Here is a 21,766-nt window from a genome sequence, read left to right as displayed (position 1 = left end):
GTATAGTAATTAAAATTTTGATGGAACAAAAGGAATATAGTAATCTCCTAAAAGATGTGTATACCGATTTTATTTTTGGACTTGATACCGATTTTCGGCATCACTAAAAAAAATTTTCTTACAAAGGAAAAAAGGTTCAGTGTTTCTAGAGGATTTTACGAATTTTACCAACCATTACTGAAACTTTAAAACAATGCAATTCAATGAAATTACACTGTGTCGAAAACAGTAATATTTTTTTTAGTTTCAATTTTTTTACCAAATATATCTCAAAAAATAAAACTCTAAAAATCACATAGCTATGATATATTTTTTTAAACTACTTAAAAGGTTCTACAACTTGAGCGCAATACTATAATTAAGAATAACTAATAAATAAAAATTTTAGAAAACATCAATCTTATTAATAAACAGAGAGATGTTTTTATTATTAACAAAAATTTTAACTGGCATCACTTTATCGTGTTTTGAATGGATGTCATTTCATGACAACACAATAAAATCGTTTTTTAAATTCAAACTAATGAGTACATAGCATGCTTTTAAAGTATAATCTAACAATAATAAACTCTATAATATCAATTTAAAAACTTAAAAATGAGTGCCATGAATGTTTCTGAACCCTGGTACCTTCGAGTCTGTGATGAGTTCGATGCTTTCTGTAAAAAAGTAGATGGTAAGTTTAACTGTAAACATTACAACTATTTTCGAGAAAATGTATTTGATTTAACAGTTACGATAATTCTATTATATAGTCAAAACATTTATAGATCTTATTTTATTCTCGTAAAGATTGACGTAAAGATTGATAGATTTTTTCGTTGATATTCATATTATAGATATCTTAAAATGATTGTACATAATCATAATACGTATTGTATTATGAAACTGTAAGTTCAGACCTGTCTTAAGCACAACAGCCGGATGTGCAAGTAGTGTTTTGACTAACTCCCATCCCTCTAAAAAGATTTAAATGGTTCAATTCCGATGGTCCAAGACTTGTGCATCATTATCAAAGCTCGTAAGGAGAACTCGAACAATGTTCAAATCGTGAGGTAAATAAACATAATATTCATTGGTATATGTTTATCTAGCTCTCATATTATCGATTCGGCGTAACTGTATATTTATTTCATATATTAATCTTAATTTTTCAGATAGAATAGACAAGCAACAACAACAATTAAAGGCGTGTAAGAAAAGAAATGAACTTGAAAACAAACTCGCTCAAGAGTTAACGATCAAAGTAAGTTTAATTCTCTCTCTTCTGTCCAAAAGTTATCTGAAATGAAAAGTTATCTGAATTTCTTCGTACTAATTGTTACAAGTTATACTATTTATAACATATAAGTCTTAAAGACTTGTTTGGTCGAAGTCCTCTTCTGATTTTGTGAAATATTTCTTTGTTAATCATGTACAAATTAATTTCCAGAATGAGCTGACTCAGCAATTGTCTGAATTGTCTCGTAGGGGAAGCGAGCTGGAACGGGTATGTGCTGTGTTTGAGTCGAGGCTCACCATCACAGATAGTGATCAACATCGGCTGGACAATGCTAAGTATGTTAATAGTCTTTTATTTTACTTTAATTAATAAATATTGATAAGTTAACCTGGCCTCGCTTATTAATATTTTCGCCTCTATGATGTTTCTAAGCGAGCCGAGATGGCCCAGTGGCTAGAACGCGTGCATCTTAACCGATGATTTCGGGTTCAAACCCAGGCAGGCACCACTGAAATTTCATGTGCTTAATTTGTGTTTATAATTCATCTCGTGCTCGGCGGTGAAGGAAAACATCGTGAGGAAACCTGCATGTGTCTAATTTCAACGAAATTCAGCCACATGTGTATTCCGCCAACCCGCATTGGAGCAGCGTGGTGGAATATGCTCCAAACCTTGTCCTCAAAGGAGAGGAGGCCTTTATCCCAGCAGTGGGACATTTACGGGCTGCTAATGATGTTTCTAATTGTTGAACAGTTATGGTACTGATGATACAGTCCCCTGACATACTCATGTATGGTATAGGCATAAAAAAAAGATCTCTTCAGGAAAAGATTCCTAAAATAACACTGGTTCTAATACAGAAATGATATATGATGCTTTAATAAATCATAACTTCTTTGAATGGAGTGTATAATTGTTTTTATGTCGACAGGGAGAGCTATCAGCTAGCAAAAGAGTTGACCGGTATTCGGCTCGATTTCAGCGCACCACCGAACATTGCTAAAGGCTGTATCCTTTTTTAACTATCTAATATTATATTTTTATAAATTAAATGTTTTATTGAATGTTTGTAGCTATGATACAGATATTTGTAATATTAATTACAATTGCTTCAAAAACAATCTTCTAAATGGGAAATTGTAATTTATAATAACAATATAACTTTGTGGTAAGAGATGACTGGGTGGGTACAAGGAATGTTTAATATTTCTTATGTCTTGGCTGTGGTGAACACTTCAGGTGGCTTGCTTGCCAGTAAGAAAAAAAACTGCATGTTAAGTGTGTGTGTGAATAGTTTTTCTTAAATTTAATAGAAAATAGTTTTTGATTCATCCTTCTGCCTTCATCCCAATTTTATTTGGGGTCGGCGTAGCATGTCTGTCTTCTTCTTCCTTACTTCTCTGTCTGACATCATCTCACAAGTAACATTCTTTCCAGCTATATTGTCTTTCACACAATCCATCGTATCTTTGGTAACGACCAACGTAGGGAACGCCCTATATCCATTGATATTACTTCTATGTATATACATATATACATATATACGCATATAAATATGATTGCATGCAAATAATTAATATCCAAAAGTAAAATGGATCATAGTAACGCGCCTAAAGAAGTATAACTTCAATAATGTACTAATTTGGTCATATTATATTAATATAGGTAATGTTATAATTTGATTTGTATTTCACGAATATGATCCTTAATAATGTTAACTAGATGTGAAGAATGAAGCTCGGAGACTTTTACTGCCATTTGAAATGGAATCAAACAGTGACGCCCTTTGGGATCTCGTCAAGACAGCCTGTGACCCGACCTGGCCGGATAAAGAGAACCATGCGCCGAATAAAATATAATTATCTTTAGACAAGACTTTTTTTTTAACTCACTTTATCATTTATTTCCTGCTCAAAAACTATCCAAATTGTTTTAAAAATAAATAATTTAATAAAGTCTCAAATATATGTCGATTTGGAAGAACAAGTAACAACAAACATTGGTAACAAAGATATTTATTCTAAGCATTATGAAACACGCTCTTTGCCTTCTTCTCTCGTTTCTTCTTTTCCATTCTCTTCTTTTGCTTCTCAGTGCTTCGAAGGAGTTTCACGATCGCCTCCTCGGGGTCTTCTTCCTTATCCTCAATATCTACAGTGCTGCCCTCTGTCGACGGCTTCATTTTCTTCGTCTCTGTTATTCCAGTGTCTCCATTTCGTTTCAAACTTGGTTTTTCACTGTAAGAATTAAATTATATGTTTTTTAGTTAAGTATTTTGAATAGTTTGACCACCTGATGGTATGTTATCTTGAACACTGGTACTGTAGCAAAATATATACTAATTAATATCTACTATACATATAATAAAATTGGAGTGTCTGTTTGTAATATTAAAATAACCGCTTTTTACTAAATGCATATGTATGTATACACGGTACATATACCAAAATAACATTTATTTCAATTTTTGTCTGTCTGTATGTTCCGGCTAATCTCTGGAACGGCTGGACCGATTTTGACGGGACTTTCACTGACAGATAGCTGATGTAATAACTCGTAACTTAGGCTACAATAATAACTTTTTTGTTAAATTCAAAAGCGCACGAAGTCGCGGGCACAGATTGTATGATAATAAATCTTTACAAATATTATGAATGAGAAACGAAACTCTGACTATCTGTCTGTCTGTTGCTCTTTCTCTTCCGAACTATTTAACTGAACTTGATGAATATCGGTGTGAAGCAAGCTTTACAAGAAGGCTGGGCTGGCTTTTTTATACCTAACCCCTGAAGACCGAACATTAAAACGCGAGCGAAACTGGCAACTAGTATTATACGTATATACTGAAGTCAAAAATAATCAAAGGCAATCAAAGATTTGGACATAGACAATTAACTAACATTTAATTATATGGTTTATTCCAATAACACAAAATATAAAATCAACTACAGCATTTAAAATGGTAATTGCGATGAGCCTGTTATTATTTTGCTGAGTCGACGCTCAAAACAGTTGCATAACTGATGAGTAGAAGGGGGGGGGGGGGATATGTTTGCTTCAAAATTGAAATATTCTTTATTCAAGTAGGCTCATAAGAGCACTTTTGTATCGTCATGTTTGTGTTAAATTAAATGTAAAGCTAACACCGGCTCGAGAAGTCGATTCCTCCAAGAAGAACCGGTAAGAATTTCATTAGATACTCTCTTCCACCATTTTGATTACAGAGTATATAAGTAAAATACAATTAAATATTTATATCAATAAGTCGCTTTTATCTTTAATATAATCTTTAATTTTTATATTGCGAGGCAATATCACAAACTAAATTGTCATTAGCACTTACCCAATAGTTTCCATATTTTCGAAGATGTCGTCCATATCTTCCTCCTTCACCTCCGTGCCTTCGACCTGATCCTCCTCTTTAACCTCTGGGTCCTCCCTCTTGAGAGGCGTCGTGGTCGCGGTCTGAACCAGCACGCACGCCAACTTAGATGTCATGTATTGCTGGAAATTGTATTTTATTGATTTTGTTAGATGGGTTGGTAAAGGGAGGGGGGGGGGGGGTGTTACCGATGGCTGTGATTGTTGATGCGCACCGGTTCTCTTCTTACTTCAGATGTTTTGTGACTGTCTTATGCTCTATAGGGTAACTAACAGAGCTGTAGGCCTTTACATCCTGGGTTTAAGCCTCGGGTACCATATTAAAATGATTGATTTTTTCTATTGGATTTGGGTTGGATTGCCCGTCCCATACATAATCAAGTTACTATATGAGCCCTATTCAACGGTTTATCTACTTACAGTGATGTCGTTCTGACCGATTTCGTCAACGGCGGCCAAACTCAAGGGAGACCAGAGAACTACGCAGGACATATATAGTGCAAATGTGTGCGCGGACACAGGTGCACTTTATTCCCTCGCTCATAATCCAATGGATCGGCAAATTCAACACGACCACCGCACACCGCACCGAGACACTTCTAACTTCCAGGCTGTTGCTGAGAATTTATCGACAGAAATACCCAATAACCGTTTATCGGTCCGACTTGGGCTTTGAACCGAGAACCTCAGGATCCATGTCTTTACTTTGACCAACGAGCCAGTCACAGTAGCCGCTATACATAAAAAAATATATATGAACATAGAACCTTATACAGCAACTCCTTGCTGTCCCCCTGGTGTACTCGCAGATGTCGGTCCAGACTGGTGCTGAACACCCTCCCGCCCACCGCCACCACGCTCGAAACCGCCCCAACCGCTCCCTTGTACGCCTTGTCCGGCTTCCCTCTCCTGAGGTCCACTTGCTGGAGCTGACCACGACCGAACCCCACCAGGACGTGCCTGAGAATACACGTATTTTATCATTGACATTATTTGTTTTATTACATCACCAAAATGCCACCAACTTTGGGAACTAAGATGTTATGTTCCTTGTGCCTGTAGTTACACTGGCTCACTGATCCTTCAAATTTGAACACAATAAAACTGAGTGCTGCTGTTGGTGGTAGAATATCTGATGAGTGACTCAGACTTGCACAAAGCCCTACCGCCAAGTAACCCAAATTTATTCATAATTTTAGGGATAGTTAAGCTCTTAGTAACCTTCATGGTCTCATCTAAAGTTTACCAAGTAATAGTAATCGGTTTGAAAAAAAACTATCGATAACTTGAATTATTATGAACGAGTGGGCATTACTCGTGAGCCTAGCTGGTCCAGTGGTTAGAACTCAGGTTCAAAAACAGGCTAGCACCACTGAATTTTCATGTGCTCAATTTGTGTTTATAATTCATCTCGTGCACGACGGTGAAGGAAAACATCGTGAGGACACCTGCATGTGTCTAATTTCAACGAAATTCTGCCACATGTGTATTCCTCCGCATTGGAGCAGCGTGGTGGAATATTCTCCAAATCTTCTCCTCAAAGGGAGAGGAGGCGTTAGCCCAGCAGTGGATTGTGTGGAAGACGATATGGTTAGAAAGAATGTTACTTGTGAGATGACGTCTGACAGAGAAGTATGGAAGAGGAAGACAAGCTGCGCCGACCCCGAGTAAAATTGGGATGAGGGCAGGAGGATGATGATGATGTTAATAATTATAATAGTATGGTCATTACTCACCGGTCATCGAAGGCAGGTGCCATGCAGGTTGCAGCCATCTGAAACTCCACGTTGCAGACCGGCCGTCTTTGTGATCTTGTGTCGTACAACCTGGAATTGTACAAACATAGATTATATTAATGTAATAGGAGAATAAATAAACAAAGGAGTTAAGAATGTCTATCATGGATTCCTGCAAACTGAATTTAAATACCCATACCTGGATTTAAGCCCAAAAATTAATACTGTGATGCCCATATTTGGCAAGAATGATGATAATAATTTGGGGAGTTGCTAGTATTACTATAATATATATATATATTGTTGAACGCAGACTGAGTGACGTGGCTTGGGAAGTGACGTCACCGGACAGACGACGTGGCATAAGAAAATAAATGACACGCGGGCGGCGAGGCAGCCATATTTAGTTGACATAAGAGATAGAATTGAATAGTCCTTAATGTTTTTGTCATTTTCTAGAATATTATTATAACTTTGTTAACTAATGAGTACTTGTGTATATTTTTCAATATTTTGATGAATGATAGATTATATCAGAAGTGGGATTGGGTTTATGCCCTATCCGACTCGCCTTCTGACATTTTCTTATATTTCTCACGCATGGACGCTCATAGCCTTCATATATTTTTTTGAATTTAACGTTTTTAAATTTTTTCTCTTTAAACGTGTGATGATTACTTTGATTTTTGATTTCAGATTTTATGCTATATGGTTATACTAACGTTGTTAGTATTTTGTTAATAATGTCTGACCAAAAGCGTGAAAGACGTAGCCGAGAAAGAGGACGAAGTCGACATGGCCGGCATCGTGACAAGTCCTCTAGTAATATTAGACGTCAGATGGATTTGATTCTTGAACGTCTAAATAAATTAGAAGGTAATAATGTGCAACAATCGCCAACGTCGGAAGCCGCGACTACACGGGTACCTTCGGACCTTGGCACACGGACGCCGCAGGTGACAAAGAATGTGGATGGGGCAGGCGCAGGGTCTTCCTCGAGGACTCAATCTGTGAGTGGTATCACTGATGCAGAAATGACCACCACTGAGCGAATTGTAGATGCATTTCGTTCTATAAATACTTTGGTAAATCATTCATTTTATATTTCTAACTTTGATCCCAGTGTTCATGACATTGATGTTTGGTGCGGTGAGGTAGATCGCGCGATAGCTATTAACAAAAGGAGTGATAATTAATGCCTCCCTCGTATAGGGAATTGTCTTAAAGGTGACGCTAGATTATGGCTTAATGAGTGGGTTACAACAGATCGTAGTTGGAGTAATTTTAAGAGAGAATTTAAGCCACTATGTCCAAAAAACCCGACGCTCCAAATATTTTATGTGATGTCATGAATACGGATTCAAATAATTATCCCACCTATGCAGATTATATACGTCGTTCGTTACTTCGTCTCCGAATCGTTCGGGGGTTAAGTGATGAATTAATGTCTACAATAATTATTCGTGGTGTCACAGATCCACAGATACGCACTGCAGCGACTAACGCGAAATTGATGCCTAATTATTTGGTAGAATTATTTTCTATATATGTGAAACCTGATTTCTCTAAACGCTTCCGTGTCTCATAGAAATGATTTTGTTAAAATTAATAGTGGTAACACTAATAATAGAAAACGTCAATTTGGTGATGGTAGATGTTTTTCTTGTGGCCATGCAGGACATAGGCAGGCTTTTTGTAAAAAGAAAGCCAAAGTGGGTAGGTCAGGTCAGGTTCTTCGTTTAATGTGAATAGTTCTAATTCAAAATCTGTTACGATAACTGAGCCCTGTTCTTTTTGCAAAAGTCTGGTCATAGCGTTGATACTTGTTTTGCTAAATTGAAGTCAGAAACAAGAAAGAGGGAAAATGTTAACTTCTGTAAAAAAAAAAAAGATACACGCGGTAATGATGTGGTGTACCAGTAGACATTTTAATTGACAGCGGTTCTACTATTTCTTTAATTTCCTTGTCTTTACTGAAACATTTTGATTGTGTTCGGAAACCATGTTTTCGTGTTTTAAGAGGTATAGGAGGACAAGAAATAGAAACCACTCAATATGTCACTTTACCGATTGAATTTGATGAAATTACATTAGAGGTAGAATTATTCGTAGTTTCATCAGAACTTATAAACAGTTCTGTAATTATAGGCACTGATGTACTTAGCCGTGAAGAAGCTACATACGTTCGTACGTGTAATCGTCAATATTTAAAACATGTTTCCAATGAGGTGACTGATGTGTTTACGATTGAGTCTCATAGAAATATACCCTTAAAAACCAAAGTTATTGATGATAATTTACAACATTTACACGAAGTTATTCGTAAGTTTTCAGGATATTTTATAACGGGAACTTCAACAGAAAAAAGGTATTATGTCAAACAGTAAATATTCGAACGTATCGCCTTTCTTAGGTAGAGGTAAGTGTCAGCGACTTTCTCAACATAAAGATTGCAAGAGAATTCATTTAGCCACGAAAAAAGACGGCACGCATCGTATGTGCATTGATTTTCGCGAGCAACTTTTACCTCCTCTGATTGTTGAACAGTGGATAATTTTTAACAAACTCCGTCACCCCGTCGAATCTGGTAAAGTCCTTTTCTATGATATTTTGAGTAACATGATTAAAGACAGGTTTACTACTAAATGTAAGTGTTGAAAATTTAAACTGATGTCCGATTTTCCATAACTTTATGAAAGCGTTCTTTCAATCAACAAGAAGTGTGTACAATAAGTTATGTCAGGAACAGCCGAGCATACAGAGGGATCTGTGGATCCATGATACCTTGACGAGGCGAGTGAACTGCTGAAGCCTATGCTGCATAATGTGAGAGTAAGTAAAAGACATGCTTCACGTCGTGCCTCTGTCTTATGTACCTGAGATATGCTTCACGTCGTGCCTCTATCTCGTACATTTGGGATAGCCTCACGTCGTGCTTCCTCCCTTATGTTTAGTTTTTGAGATATGCTTGACGTCGTGCCTCTATCTCGTACATTTGGGATAGCCTCACGTCGTGCTTCCTCCCTTATGTTTAGTTTTTGAGATATGCTTCACGTCGTGCCTCTATCTCGTACATTTGGGATAGCCTCACGTCGTGCTTACTCCCTTATGTTTGGTTTTTGAGATATGCTTCACGTCGTGCCTCTATCTCGTACATTTGGGATAGCCTCACGTCGTGCTTCCTCCCTTATGTTTAGTTTTTGAGATATGCTTCACGTCGTGCCTCTATCTCGTACATTTGGGATAGCCTCACGTCGTGCTTCCTCCCTTATGTTTGGTTTTTGAGATATGCTTCACGTCGTGCCTCTATCTCGTACATTTGGGATAGCCTCACGTCGTGCTTCCTCCCTCATGTTTAGTTTGTGAGATATGCTTCACGTCGTGCCTCTATCTCGTACATTTGGGATAGCCTCACGTCGTGCTTCCTCCCTTATGTCACAAACTGTGAGATATGCTTCACGTCGTGCCTCTATCTCGTACATTTGGGATAGCCTCACGTCGTGCTTCCTCCCTTATGTCACAAACTGTGAGATATGCTTCACGTTGTGCCTCTATCTCACTTGTTAATAGCTTCATAGCGTAATTTATCTTCTAAGATGTTTTATGTTTTTTTTTGGTAGGTGCAGACTCATCAAATGATGAGGCCATTCGAGACCAAGTTGCTGGAACTGAAGATGTTCAACCTAATACCTCGTCAGAAGCGGGGCCTAGCAGAGAAGTACAGACACATTCAACAAAAGAGAACGAGGACGTTCTCATGTCAGGAGAGGCCGTGTTGAACGCAGACTGAGTGACGTGGCTTGGGAAGTGACGTCACCGGACAGACGACGTGGCATAAGAAAATAAATGACACGCGGGCGGCGAGGCAGCCATATTTAGTTGACATAAGAGATAGAATTGAATAGTCCTTAATGTTTTTGTCATTTTCTAGAATATTATTATAACTTTGTTAACTAATGAGTACTTGTGTATATTTTTCAATATTTTGATGAATGATAGATTATAATATATAATTAATAAAAAATATGCTATTAATTGATATTATTGTATAATCACAGAAATAAAACATATATAATAAATACTTTTAACCATACAAACAGCTACTCTCTTAAAATATAACACTATACAAAAGCGAAACTATAACAAATAAAAAAATTATCGGTTTCTGATACGGGACAAACTTTTTTCGAATCAAAATCAAATCAAATCAAGTTTATTCAAGTAAACTTCGCAACGAAGCGTTTTTGAATCGTCGATATTCAAACACTACCACCGTTTCGAAAAAGCAGCCTCCAGCGAGAAGAAACTCGCATTGTTGCTCTTTTCAAATAAACAGATTTACAATGCTGTTTTTACAATAATTAGTGTCCTGTGGTGGAACCCGAGCCTAAATCCAGGTGTTTTTTTTTTAAAAAGTACCTTTTTAATGAATGATAAGACTTATTTATTAATTTAGTCTTAATAATCTTTTTTGAATTTCGTAAATGGTAAATTGGTTACATTTCCCGGTATCTTATTATTTGGTTACGTTTATGGAGCTCCTTAACATCTCTGGTTATTACACTAACCACTCAGATATAATTCGGTATTACATGGCACATCAAATTATTTACTGTTATCATTAAACTCACCTGACATAACCATGTCTAGAGCACACAGCCAGCAATTCCGGGCTCAAGAAGGTCAGATCCGAGACCCACACCGGCCGTCTGAGCTGCAGCCAATCATGGGGCAGGTTTTTAGCACTGAACAATGGAGCTGCCTCTCCAATTCGCCAAACTTTTAGGTCATTTTCTTCACCACCTTAATGATTAATTAATACTTATAATTTGATCATATTGTCCCCCCCCCCCTTATTCTTTTTTACATTTTTCTACATTAGCAGCCTGTAAATTTCCCACTGCTGGGCTAAGGCCTCCTCTCCCTTTGAGGAGAGGGTTTGAAGCAGATTCCACCACACTGCACCTGCAGTGCGGGTTGGTGGAATACAAATGTGGCAGAATCTCGTTGAAATTAGACACATGCAGGTTTTCTCACGATGTTTTCCTTCACTGCCGAGCACGAGATGAATTATAAACACAAATTAAGAACATGAAAAATCAGTGGTGCCTGGCTGGGTTTGATCCAGAAATCATCGGTTAAAATGCACGCGTTTTAACCACTGGGCTCAAATTTATTTTAAAATACATTAAAGTACTCACCAGTAGCGAATAAGGTGGTGTCTTGGTCACATACTTTCATCTTATCCAGCTTACCACCAGTATTGACCACCGCATTCTCTTTCTTGCTCCATATTTGTACCACGCCACTTGACAGTGCCGCCAGCAGACGTCGCTTATGCTTGCCGAGTCCAACTATATCGCCTGTACCAAAGTCTGCTGTGTATGATTTTGTGAAGCCTTGGATCGTATCGTACACTTGTACCTGTGGGGTGAAATATATTTATTTATTAGGGAACCCATCAATGAATAAAATAATATTATAAATGCGGATTTTTACACCGACAACAGTGAAGACGCTTTGGGAACACTCGTGAAGGGGACATAGATGGTAACTTTTTGGTTTAAAAGTGATCAGTCACATCTACCATTCAAGAGGAATGATGTGATTTTTGACTTCAATCAATTTGAGTAAACTCCTAAAGACATTTTAACAGTTATGTAGCCATTGCGTCCATTAGTTCAGCCCCATAAGTATCAAGACTGTTTGAAGTACGGTAATTGTAAATATGAAAGTTTGGTTTGTAACTTACCTGTTGGTTCTTCTTTCCAATCAATATTTCTGTTTGTTCCTCGTTGCCCCAAACCATAGAGGTTATTGCATCGTCTTTCTGTAAACTTTTAATTTCAACCAAATTCTCTATGCATTTCTTGTTATTTTTTGTTGAATCTGTGTGGTATTTAATATCTAAAAAAAAGAATGATTTATTTTGACTGATAATAGATAATTCATTATTATAATATCATAAAAATATTTTTAATAATTTATATTAATATTATAAATGCAAAAATAACTCTGTCTGTCTGTCTGTTGCACTTTCCCACATAAACACCTGAAACTAATCTCATAAAGCAAGCTGGAACCTGGCTTTTTATACCTAAAACCTACGACTACATTATATATAAAGCTTTATTTTTATCGGCGCCGAAAGCGAAATAAGTAGCTTATTAGCTTAAAAATTAGCTGATTTTGATTCAAAAGTAAATTGCAACCAAACTTTGACGCGATTTATTTATATGAAAGTGTATAATAGTTTTTAGTAAAATCGGAATAAATGAAACATTAGATACGATAACTTACGTTTGAAAGATCCTATTTTACTAGCTACGAATATATCAACTTCTTTGTCTTCTGCGATAACCATTTTGATGTACAATAATCACATAGTATTTTAAAACAATTTATTCATAAAATGTACACAATTTTCATTCAAAAACACGTGAAACTCATTTCGTTGGATTGTGTCAATGTGACATTTCATTGAATTTTGACATTGACTTTCAATACACGCATACTCTTGCGCCTCTTGAGGCACAGTGAGTTTTAATGTATTAAAAAATTCAGCGTTTATTTTTCTTAAGATAATATAATGAGAAGGAAGGTGGTCCAGGATCGCGATAGAATTGTTGTATTGTTATAAACAATATTTATTAAGTCAGTAGCGTAATCAGCATGCTCATGTTCAACAATAATAATTATATTAGTTCATTTTAAATACATCGCTATTTGTACAAAATTAAAATATATAAATATTTTTATGGCATTGGTTGGTGGACGAGCATATGGGCCACAGGTCATTTGTCTATAAGTGGTGGTGACCACTTATAGACAAAGGACCTGTGGCCCATATGCCATATGACAAAGGCGCTGTAAGAAATATTAACCATTCCTTTCATCACCTATGCGCCACCAACCTTGGGAACTAAGATGTTATGTCCCTTCTGCCTGTGATTACACTGGCTCACTCACCCTTCTAACCGGAACACAACAATACAGAGTACTGTTATTTGGCGGTAGAATATCTGATGAGTGGGTGTTACCTACCCAGACGGGCTTGCACAAAGCCCTACCACCAAGAAATTATGTTAGTAGACGGTAGATGAAAAATAATCAGGTAAATTAAAGGTAGATGAAAGAAAAATCATATCACGAAATTAAATAACATTGACATCAAAATTTATAATCAACTTAAATAAATATAAGGTTCTAAATTATATACGCGTTGGTCGTAATGATGAGTTCAACAATAATTATATTCAAAATAAAATCAAAATCTTTATTTTGTATATTTTATTAGCATTTTAATTTTACTCAATTTGTAAGTTAAATAAAAATTTATTAATAACAACTTCGTGGAACCGATTTTTCTTACGTTCCATTTACGCATTTTTTCTTTGAACCTTTTTTTCTTATTTAATATTTTCAGGGATACTAAAAACTTTAATGAATAAGGCGTATAACTTAAATACAAAATTAAAGTGTTTTAAACGTATTTTTTAATGAATCGTTTAAACATTCGATTTTAAGTGTTATAAAGTCAAGTAGTTTGTTTCCGTATTTTACGATGTTAAAAGAATACTACTTTTAAATTTAAATAAATATACAAGTATTGATATAATTTTTGAGAGTAATTTAATTACTGAAATAGGTAATTTTAAACTGGTATGGATATTTTAACGTTCCGTTCAACGGTCAGCTTCAACTGTTTTAGATTTTATTAGACGTCAAATTTAACAATACAGCAGCGACATTCTGTGTGTTGATATAATTGTTGTCAACATAGTTTTACCATGTTAACAATTTGGACTTAAAAGAATAGTCATCTGACCACTATTTATTAATTAATCCCTATCCTAATATTACAATTAATGTTTATTACATTCGTGATGAGAATAATAAAGTTAATTTAGATATTTTTTAAACTGTTTTTTATTTATATTTTTTAGTTAAGTCTAACAATATTTCGAAGATTATAACTCACACATCAATGTTTCTAAGTTTGTAATATAATTCGCTTCATAGTTATTTTAATAATCATATGAATTAAAAAAAATGGATTTCACTAGTATTTGTAGAACTTGTTTCGGTAAAAACGAACTCAGTCCGATATTTACCAATAAAGTAGATTCAATCGATGTAGATACGCTTTTCGCAGCTACAGGTGTGAAGGTGAGATTTTATAATAATTTTTAAATATTGTATTTTAATAAAACAGTATTTTGAAAAATCTGGCTTAAAAAAATTCAGAAAGGTTTCTTATTTACAAATGGTAAAATATTAACATTAAGGCCTTCACTATATATAAATAAGAATTAAAAATAGTTACTGTATAAATCATGATCGTCTAGAATATGTTGTCAGTTGCAATTCTGATCCTTTGGGCTAGAAATGAACCAGCCCTCCTGTCACCAGTGTAGGCAATAATGCGAGGTGTTATATTTTCAATGAAGATTTTTGCACTGAAATACAATTGTCTCGTAAATGAAATTGAATATTAAATAATTTCCTGAATATTTCAGATGGAAATTAATGATGGACTTCCTCAAAACATGTGTAAATATTGCGTAAAGTGTCTACGAAGTAATCTGGACTTTAGGAAAAAGTGTAAAGATGCAGAAAAAGTGCTTCTAGCTATCAAGAGAGACAATGAATACAAAATAGAAGTTGAAATAATTGTTGACAATGACGATAAAAAACCAAAAACATTACACATAACAAATGATAAGTCTGAATTAGTTAATGAAAATAATCAAAATATATTACAAAATATTAACAATAAATTACCAAATATTGATGTATTTAAGGAAGTCGAAATTAAAATTGAAAACTTTGAATCAGACAACGAAGATGACATACCATTGATATTATTAACAGACAATTCAATCGCACAAAATTCACAGAAAAATATTGAAGCGACGGACAAAAAAGACATCAGTACAGAACTAGAAAGTGTTTTATATGATTATAACGATAAAAGTTCAAGGATTACTTGCAAGTTATGCCAGAAGAACTTATCCAGGAGAAGTTTTGCCATGCACATGGCGAGACACCATCCCGGTGCTGATAACACCAGGATCAAATGCGAACTCTGCAAAGATTACATCTTGAGGGATAATTTGAACCGGCACTTAACATCAATACATGGTACTGACAACTTTAAATGCAGAGTGAGTATTTATAGTGATTTAATTCTATAATTACTTATTAGACCTGGAGCATGAATTAAATTAATTATAATTGCCCCAAATAGAATTTAAAGAAAAGTAAAGTGATACCTAATTTAAGTGATTAGTATTAGAATTAGTTATGGGCTGATGGTGATGATGTGATTAGAATTAGTAATTCTCAAGAAAGGTCTATGGTAAGTGACTTCACAGTGTTCTTCAGTAAGTCACTTTCACCAGTGAATACTGGCTCACTACTACACAAACACTATAGTAAGGTTACCTTACCGTAGACTTTACTTAAGAATTTAAAACAACATTTTTAAATCTTTAATCTAAAAATTACTGCTCTACTAAGTTATAACTTAAGAGCGATAATCTTACGCTTATTACGATTAAAGAATTTAAAAGCTCATGTCAAAAAAAACACATTGATAAATAAGGCATATTACTTAATACAAGGATTATATTAAAAATAAAAAAGTGTGGAGTTAGGATTATTCGATTTCTAAGCAGGATATATAGAAAAATAATTGTTCTTTACTGACATACTCGGTAATTAAATTGGTGGAAAAAAGTATCTACTGAGTTTCTTGGTGGTTTTTCTCGGTTGAATCTACTTTCCGAACCAGTTGTTGCTTTAAATTTAATTCAAAACTGTAACATGACGATTGAAAAGGGTTTTTGTATGGCTACTTGAATGAAGACTACTGCTCTCTGTACTACTCTCTACCCCTGGGCGATTGCTCCCCTTCTCGTGTGAGCCGCGGTAACGTGTGTTTTGTGAGTGCGCCGCGCTTTAAAAATTAGCTCGTGTAACGGACTTATCCTTCTCCTGTAATATCACCCATCCCTTTGGTTGTGTTCTTCGAGTGTATGAAGACCAAGGGAGCGCTCCCTAGAAGAACGTGTCTGCACAAGTCAGAGCCCAGTTTTGAGGTAGCAACTCCCCTTTTTCCAAAATTACAGTCCACTTTTCTCTCGCGCGTACATTTGGGCGGTTGCTCCCCAGTACCAGCTCCTTCCATTTGACCGTATCTAACGTAGAGCAACTCGAATTATCGACGATCAAGCCCTTTCCGATCTGATCCTTGATCCTTTGGTTTTGCGTAGAGACGTTGGATCGCTCTGTATCTTCTAAAATTTTTTTCACGGGGAATGTTCCGAGGAATTGTTTGGATTAATCCCGGCAGCTGAATTTCACCTTCGGACACCTCGTCAAAATTATGTTTCACTCGCATGAAGATGTCCGAAAATCCACAAAAGCGCAATTCTTAAGACATTTTCTGCCTCGCACAACCACTCTGTGGAACCAGCTTTCGCCGGCAGTTTTTCTGAACCGATACGACTTGGGAACCTTCAAGAAAAGAGCGTATTGCCACCTTTCAAATTAAAAAAATAAGTAATAAATAAAAAGAATATTTTGATTTTAAATATTGTCAATAATGAAATATTTGTAAAAATAATTTCATTCCATGTACATGCTTATCTTTAAAATTACACCACGGATTTTGATGTGGTTTTTTTAATAGATAGATTGATTTAAGAGGAAGGTTTATATGTATGAAACATGCACAATGTAGTAGAGAAACACAGATTAGACGTTTCTAATGTGATGTCGTAAATAAACACATTTGTTTGCGCTTACATTACAAACGCTGGCTGAACCCTACGAGATAGATCAAAATAATGTACTACGGTATTGTACACCTTAAAAAGATCTACAAAAAAGTGATGGTATATATCTATCTCTTTGGGATAACCTACACTGAAAATTTTTAATCTTTAATTTTTGTAAAAGTTAAAGATGTTTATTGTGAGTACGAGAAATAATGGCTTATATTCGAAGTGGTTAAAAGCAATATAGCAATAATTATCATCCAATAAAGTACCTTAAATACATTGTGCATATAATATAGATCAATATGGCCCTTTACATCATGTAATTTAAATGGATATTTTCGAAGATATTCCAGATTTAAAATGCAGGAAAATAAATAAATTTGTACATAATGACATTCTATAGTATATTAAGGATCAGTATTGCACCTGTGCGAAGCCGGAATGGGTCGTTAGTTTTATTATAACACCTTAAATGAGGATTATTTAACTTTCCGTAATTGTGAAGAGTTCAGACTGTTTATTATTCATTGTATTCCAGTATTGTAAAAAGGAGTTCAACAGCAAAGAGTTGTTGGTGAAGCATGTCACGAACTGCAACGTTAAAAAGAGACGGCGAACATGTGAATCGGTAAGAAATTTTAACAAATTATTTGCTTTTTAATTCGTCTCATGCTCAATAATGAAGGATACATACATCGCGAGGAAATTTGCACGTGTCGTCAAATTCTGCTGTATAATATGTACCAATCCGCATTTAAACTGCGTGGATGAAATAAACTTAATCCTTCTTTAAACTAGCGAAGGTCTCTGCCCTGCTGTTGGAGCCGTGAGACATTTATAACATTATATGTTTTGTTGATTTTAGTGAATGCTTAATTATCATTAACAACTTACGTAATTCGTTTTAGAGTCGTGAACTCACCGAGTGTGATGTTTGTCATAAAAAGATGCAGAAGGCAAGCCTGAGAATGCACAAAGCGGTCAAACACGCCGGCTTGGGACCTGTTTGCGAGGTACATTAGCACAATGTGATTTAATTTGTGCTAATAATACTGGTTTTCTAGTCGGTTATATATAGTATAATCTACATTCTGAACCGGTGGAAGCTTTATATCTAATTTTTCCTTACTTGCAATATTAAATTAAAACTTCACACTGTTGATAAAACTCGTACTTTATTAAAGTAAATAAATATATTGTACAAATAAATAAGCAAAACTATTGCGTTATCTAGGATTAGTACAACGCCATCTAGTGGTTGGAAGCGCAAAGCAAAATTAGTATGGCTTAGTATGATTTTGACGTAAGCGAAACTATGTATAATTATGTTACAGGGCCGGTTTTACCAAAACCAGAGTCCTGGGCTAGATAGCTACAGCGCTTTCAATCTGCTGCCCCACGTCGGGCGCCACTATTATGGAATATTAACACTGTTATACTTCTATACAATAATTGGCGTCCAACGTGGGTGGCCCTAGTTTTTTTTCTTTTCTTTCTAATTGTTAGCGGAACATCAAACAATTATATTGATATTGTATGCTTAAAAATCAAAATATGGAAACTGTACGGTAACAGTATTTTCCAGCACTGCGGGAAGCGCTTCGGGAACAAGCTTCGCCTGCACGAACATTACCGAGCGAAGCATGGTTACGAGAAGTTCAAATGCAATTACTGCGACTTCCAGAGCGCTGGTGTGATGGCTATGAGGGTATGATTGATTATATCAAACCTTCTTACTCTTACATTGATATACGTACTGACTAATATTAATTTTATACTTGAGTACTTTCTAGGATCTGCAAGTCTAAATTCGAGATGAATTATTATTTTTAATTACTAGAATCACGAGAGACGTCACCGCGGTGAAAAGCCGTTCGTGTGCGAGACTTGTGGGGCGAAATTCCATGCGGCATACTTACTCGCCCAGCATAGGCAATCGCATCGCACCGAGAAACAGTTCAAGGTTTTCTTCATCATCTTTTATGTTCACGTATACACATTGTCTCATATACACACCACACAAACACATAAAATACATACATCTACAGAGACTTACCGTTGTGCAAAAGATATTGACACACGTTGTGTGTGTGTGTGTGTGTGCAATCACAGTGCACCCTATTCCCTCACTCTCATAATCCGATATTATCGCAGAGAGTTATGATGCAGGACCAAAGCTATTCCTAATTTCCGAGATAAAGGAATGTTAATACTGACGTTTCCAAGTTCTTGGATGTTACTGAGACTTACTTGCCACAGAAATTTATCGCTATTTATAGTCCAAACTGGGCTTTAAATCCAAAATATTGGAATCCAAAGCATTATAATCTAGATATATACTCAAAGTACTCTCAGACATACCGAAGTTTGAATGGCGTCAGTACTGTTTACTACTAAGCCTAGGCGACTGTACTTTTATGTCATTTCATCAAGACGGACTGGCAAACTCTGCCATAGACATTGATACTTAAAGAAATATCAACCACTCCTTATACTAAGATGTTATATTGTGGCTTTAGTTACACTGGCTCACTCACCCTACAAACCGAAACACAACAATACTGAGTATCACGTTGCACCAAGTCAATATCAAATGGTCTGTCGGTGTGCCATTCCATCTGATTGTGAAAGCGATGAGTTTTGTTATTTAATTTATTAATATCCGTTGGGAGAGACCGTCGTTACTGATTAACGCTCAGGAAGAAATCTTCATAATCTACAGTATAATTATTAAGCGATGGTTCCTTTGCCATATTAAAAAAAAGAAATATGTTAAGGAACGCTTGTGTGTGAAAGGTGCAATTAGTGAGTTTATGATTGTTAGCACACCTCGGGAATAAACGATCACCTCCTAGCTATATTCATTCATATTCAATATATGCATTTAATTTAATTAGATTGACAAAAAAAGACCCGCTGAGTTCGTTTCGCCGGTTCGTTTCAGGTCAGGGTGTTCCATTTTCCGAACCGGTGGTAATGTTTAATTTGACTATCAATAGTTTGAGTTTGAGGTTTGAGTTTTCGCTGTCAGTGCGAGCAGTGCCCGGCGTCGTTCAAGGCCAACAACAGCCTGCACATGCACCGGCGCGCGTGCCACAGCAGCGCGCGCGTGGCGTGCGCGGTGTGCGCGCGCGCCTACAGCTGCCGCCACTACGCCGTCAAGCACATGCGCGCCGTGCACCGCTACAAGGGGCCCGTGCCGCAGCTCAACCAGACTTGAGACACTTCCTCGCCCACCTACTTATCTATCTGTGACTTTCGTTCCTGTTCTTTAGGATACGTCCAAATAATAATTAAATTATATTTTATAATCTGTGCGTTTTATTTGTTTTGTTGATACGCAAAAAATAAAATAATTACTCCCTACTACACCGGATATGTAACGTACCTCGTTTCTTTTGATATTGATGGAGTAATAATAATTATACATTAAACAAAAATAATAATTATAAATTATGCGTTGACGCATAGGACTTTATGTATGCCAGGGTAGTCGTATCCATATTAAAACAGACTAACTTTATTATTAAACTTCTATAAAATTAAGCAAATTATTTCGTTTTATTTGTAATCACCCTAAAGATTAATAAATACACTAATACACTTTTTTTAAAATTATTTGTTAATCTTGTCATTATTATAATTCTGAGGTCGTAATTAAATCAAAATTAACAAAAATCTTCCATTTACGTTAAATTTTATTTCTAATCGCGGGAAAAAATCATGTACGCGGGTAAAACCATATTTAATTTCAAAGCAATACGAATAACGCTTACAGAATAAATATACGTGCAGTATCTTTATGAAATCGGATACATTAACAACAATATTTATTAAATATATAATTTTAATGTAACTACATAAAAAAGTATTTCTATCACGATTTATAATGTTAGCTACAATGAAGATGTAAATTTCTAAGGAATAAAAATATGACGGTTCAAAATCATCCGTCGATGAACCTCGCAAAATAGTACCAACATTTAAAAAAAAAACTTGCGTCGCCACGACCTCGAGATGTCCCGAAATTCGTTAGAGTAATAATGAGTTCCTTACCGGTTCTATATGGTAGATATTTCCAAATCCAACCAACCAATCAACAATGTGTAAAAGAAAGTTATTTGTTAATTGACTGCTGCTAGTTATTTGTACGATGTATTTATATAAGTTGTATGTATCACTCTTGAAATTAATTAATAACGTTTTTGCTTTATTGGTTAAGTTATGAATTAAAGTAAAACAATACAGCAAAGTAATATAATGTTATAACAACGTTCCCGGTTCAAGCGTATCCAGAAGAGAGCTTAAATTTCCCGCCATTTTTTTTTTTTTTTTAATGTTGCTTCAAAAGTCGTAGCGACAACACAATCAACAATGGTTTTAGTGATAGAATTGATTTAATTGAATAAAATAAAATAATATAAATAATTTGATTTGAGAAATAACAATAACAAAGATGCGGTTGAACAATTTTATTGAAGCATTTCGAACAAGTCGTTATAGATACAATACAATTAGCATTAGCAGCCCGTAAATGTCCCACTGCTGGGATAAAGGCCTCCTCTTCCTTTGAGGAGAAGGTTTGGAGCATATTCCACCAAGCTGCTCCAATGCGGGTTGGCGGAATACACATGTGGCAG

General features: G+C 35.6%; 3 protein-coding genes across 3 annotated transcripts; 2 read left to right on the top strand and 1 right to left on the bottom strand.

The window, feature by feature from the left end:
• Positions 1-492: 492 nt before the first annotated feature.
• On the top strand, positions 493-3,090 carry LOC125074868. Its single transcript, XM_047686326.1, has 5 exons — positions 493-676; positions 1,158-1,246; positions 1,433-1,557; positions 2,154-2,230; positions 2,945-3,090. Exons 1-5 carry the CDS (start codon positions 598-600, stop codon positions 3,079-3,081), a joined length of 507 nt encoding a protein of 168 aa, XP_047542282.1. The 5' UTR covers positions 493-597; the 3' UTR covers positions 3,082-3,090.
• Positions 3,091-3,221: 131 nt separating this feature from the next.
• LOC125074688 (WD repeat-containing protein 74) lies at positions 3,222-12,823 on the bottom strand. The gene is made up of 8 exons (XM_047686073.1): positions 12,640-12,823; positions 12,092-12,246; positions 11,541-11,763; positions 10,971-11,142; positions 6,340-6,429; positions 5,371-5,563; positions 4,566-4,726; positions 3,222-3,459 (listed from the first exon to the last, which is right to left on the bottom strand). Exons 1-8 carry the CDS (start codon positions 12,701-12,703, stop codon positions 3,243-3,245), a joined length of 1,275 nt encoding a protein of 424 aa, XP_047542029.1. The 5' UTR covers positions 12,704-12,823; the 3' UTR covers positions 3,222-3,242.
• A 1,351-nt stretch (positions 12,824-14,174) lies between these two features.
• Positions 14,175-20,357, top strand: LOC125074851 (zinc finger protein 808-like). The gene is made up of 7 exons (XM_047686308.1): positions 14,175-14,508; positions 14,859-15,506; positions 17,665-17,754; positions 18,035-18,139; positions 18,712-18,834; positions 18,967-19,089; positions 20,158-20,357. The coding sequence occupies exons 1-7, from the start codon at positions 14,392-14,394 to the stop codon at positions 20,344-20,346; spliced, it is 1,395 nt and encodes a 464-aa protein (XP_047542264.1). The 5' UTR covers positions 14,175-14,391; the 3' UTR covers positions 20,347-20,357.
• The last annotated feature ends 1,409 nt before the right edge of the window (positions 20,358-21,766 follow it).

The sequence above is a fragment of the Vanessa atalanta genome, chromosome 28 (assembly GCF_905147765.1).
Source record: "Vanessa atalanta chromosome 28, ilVanAtal1.2, whole genome shotgun sequence".
Classification (NCBI taxonomy): Eukaryota; Metazoa; Arthropoda; class Insecta; order Lepidoptera; family Nymphalidae; genus Vanessa; species Vanessa atalanta.
This window is presented reverse-complemented; position numbering and strand designations above follow the sequence as displayed.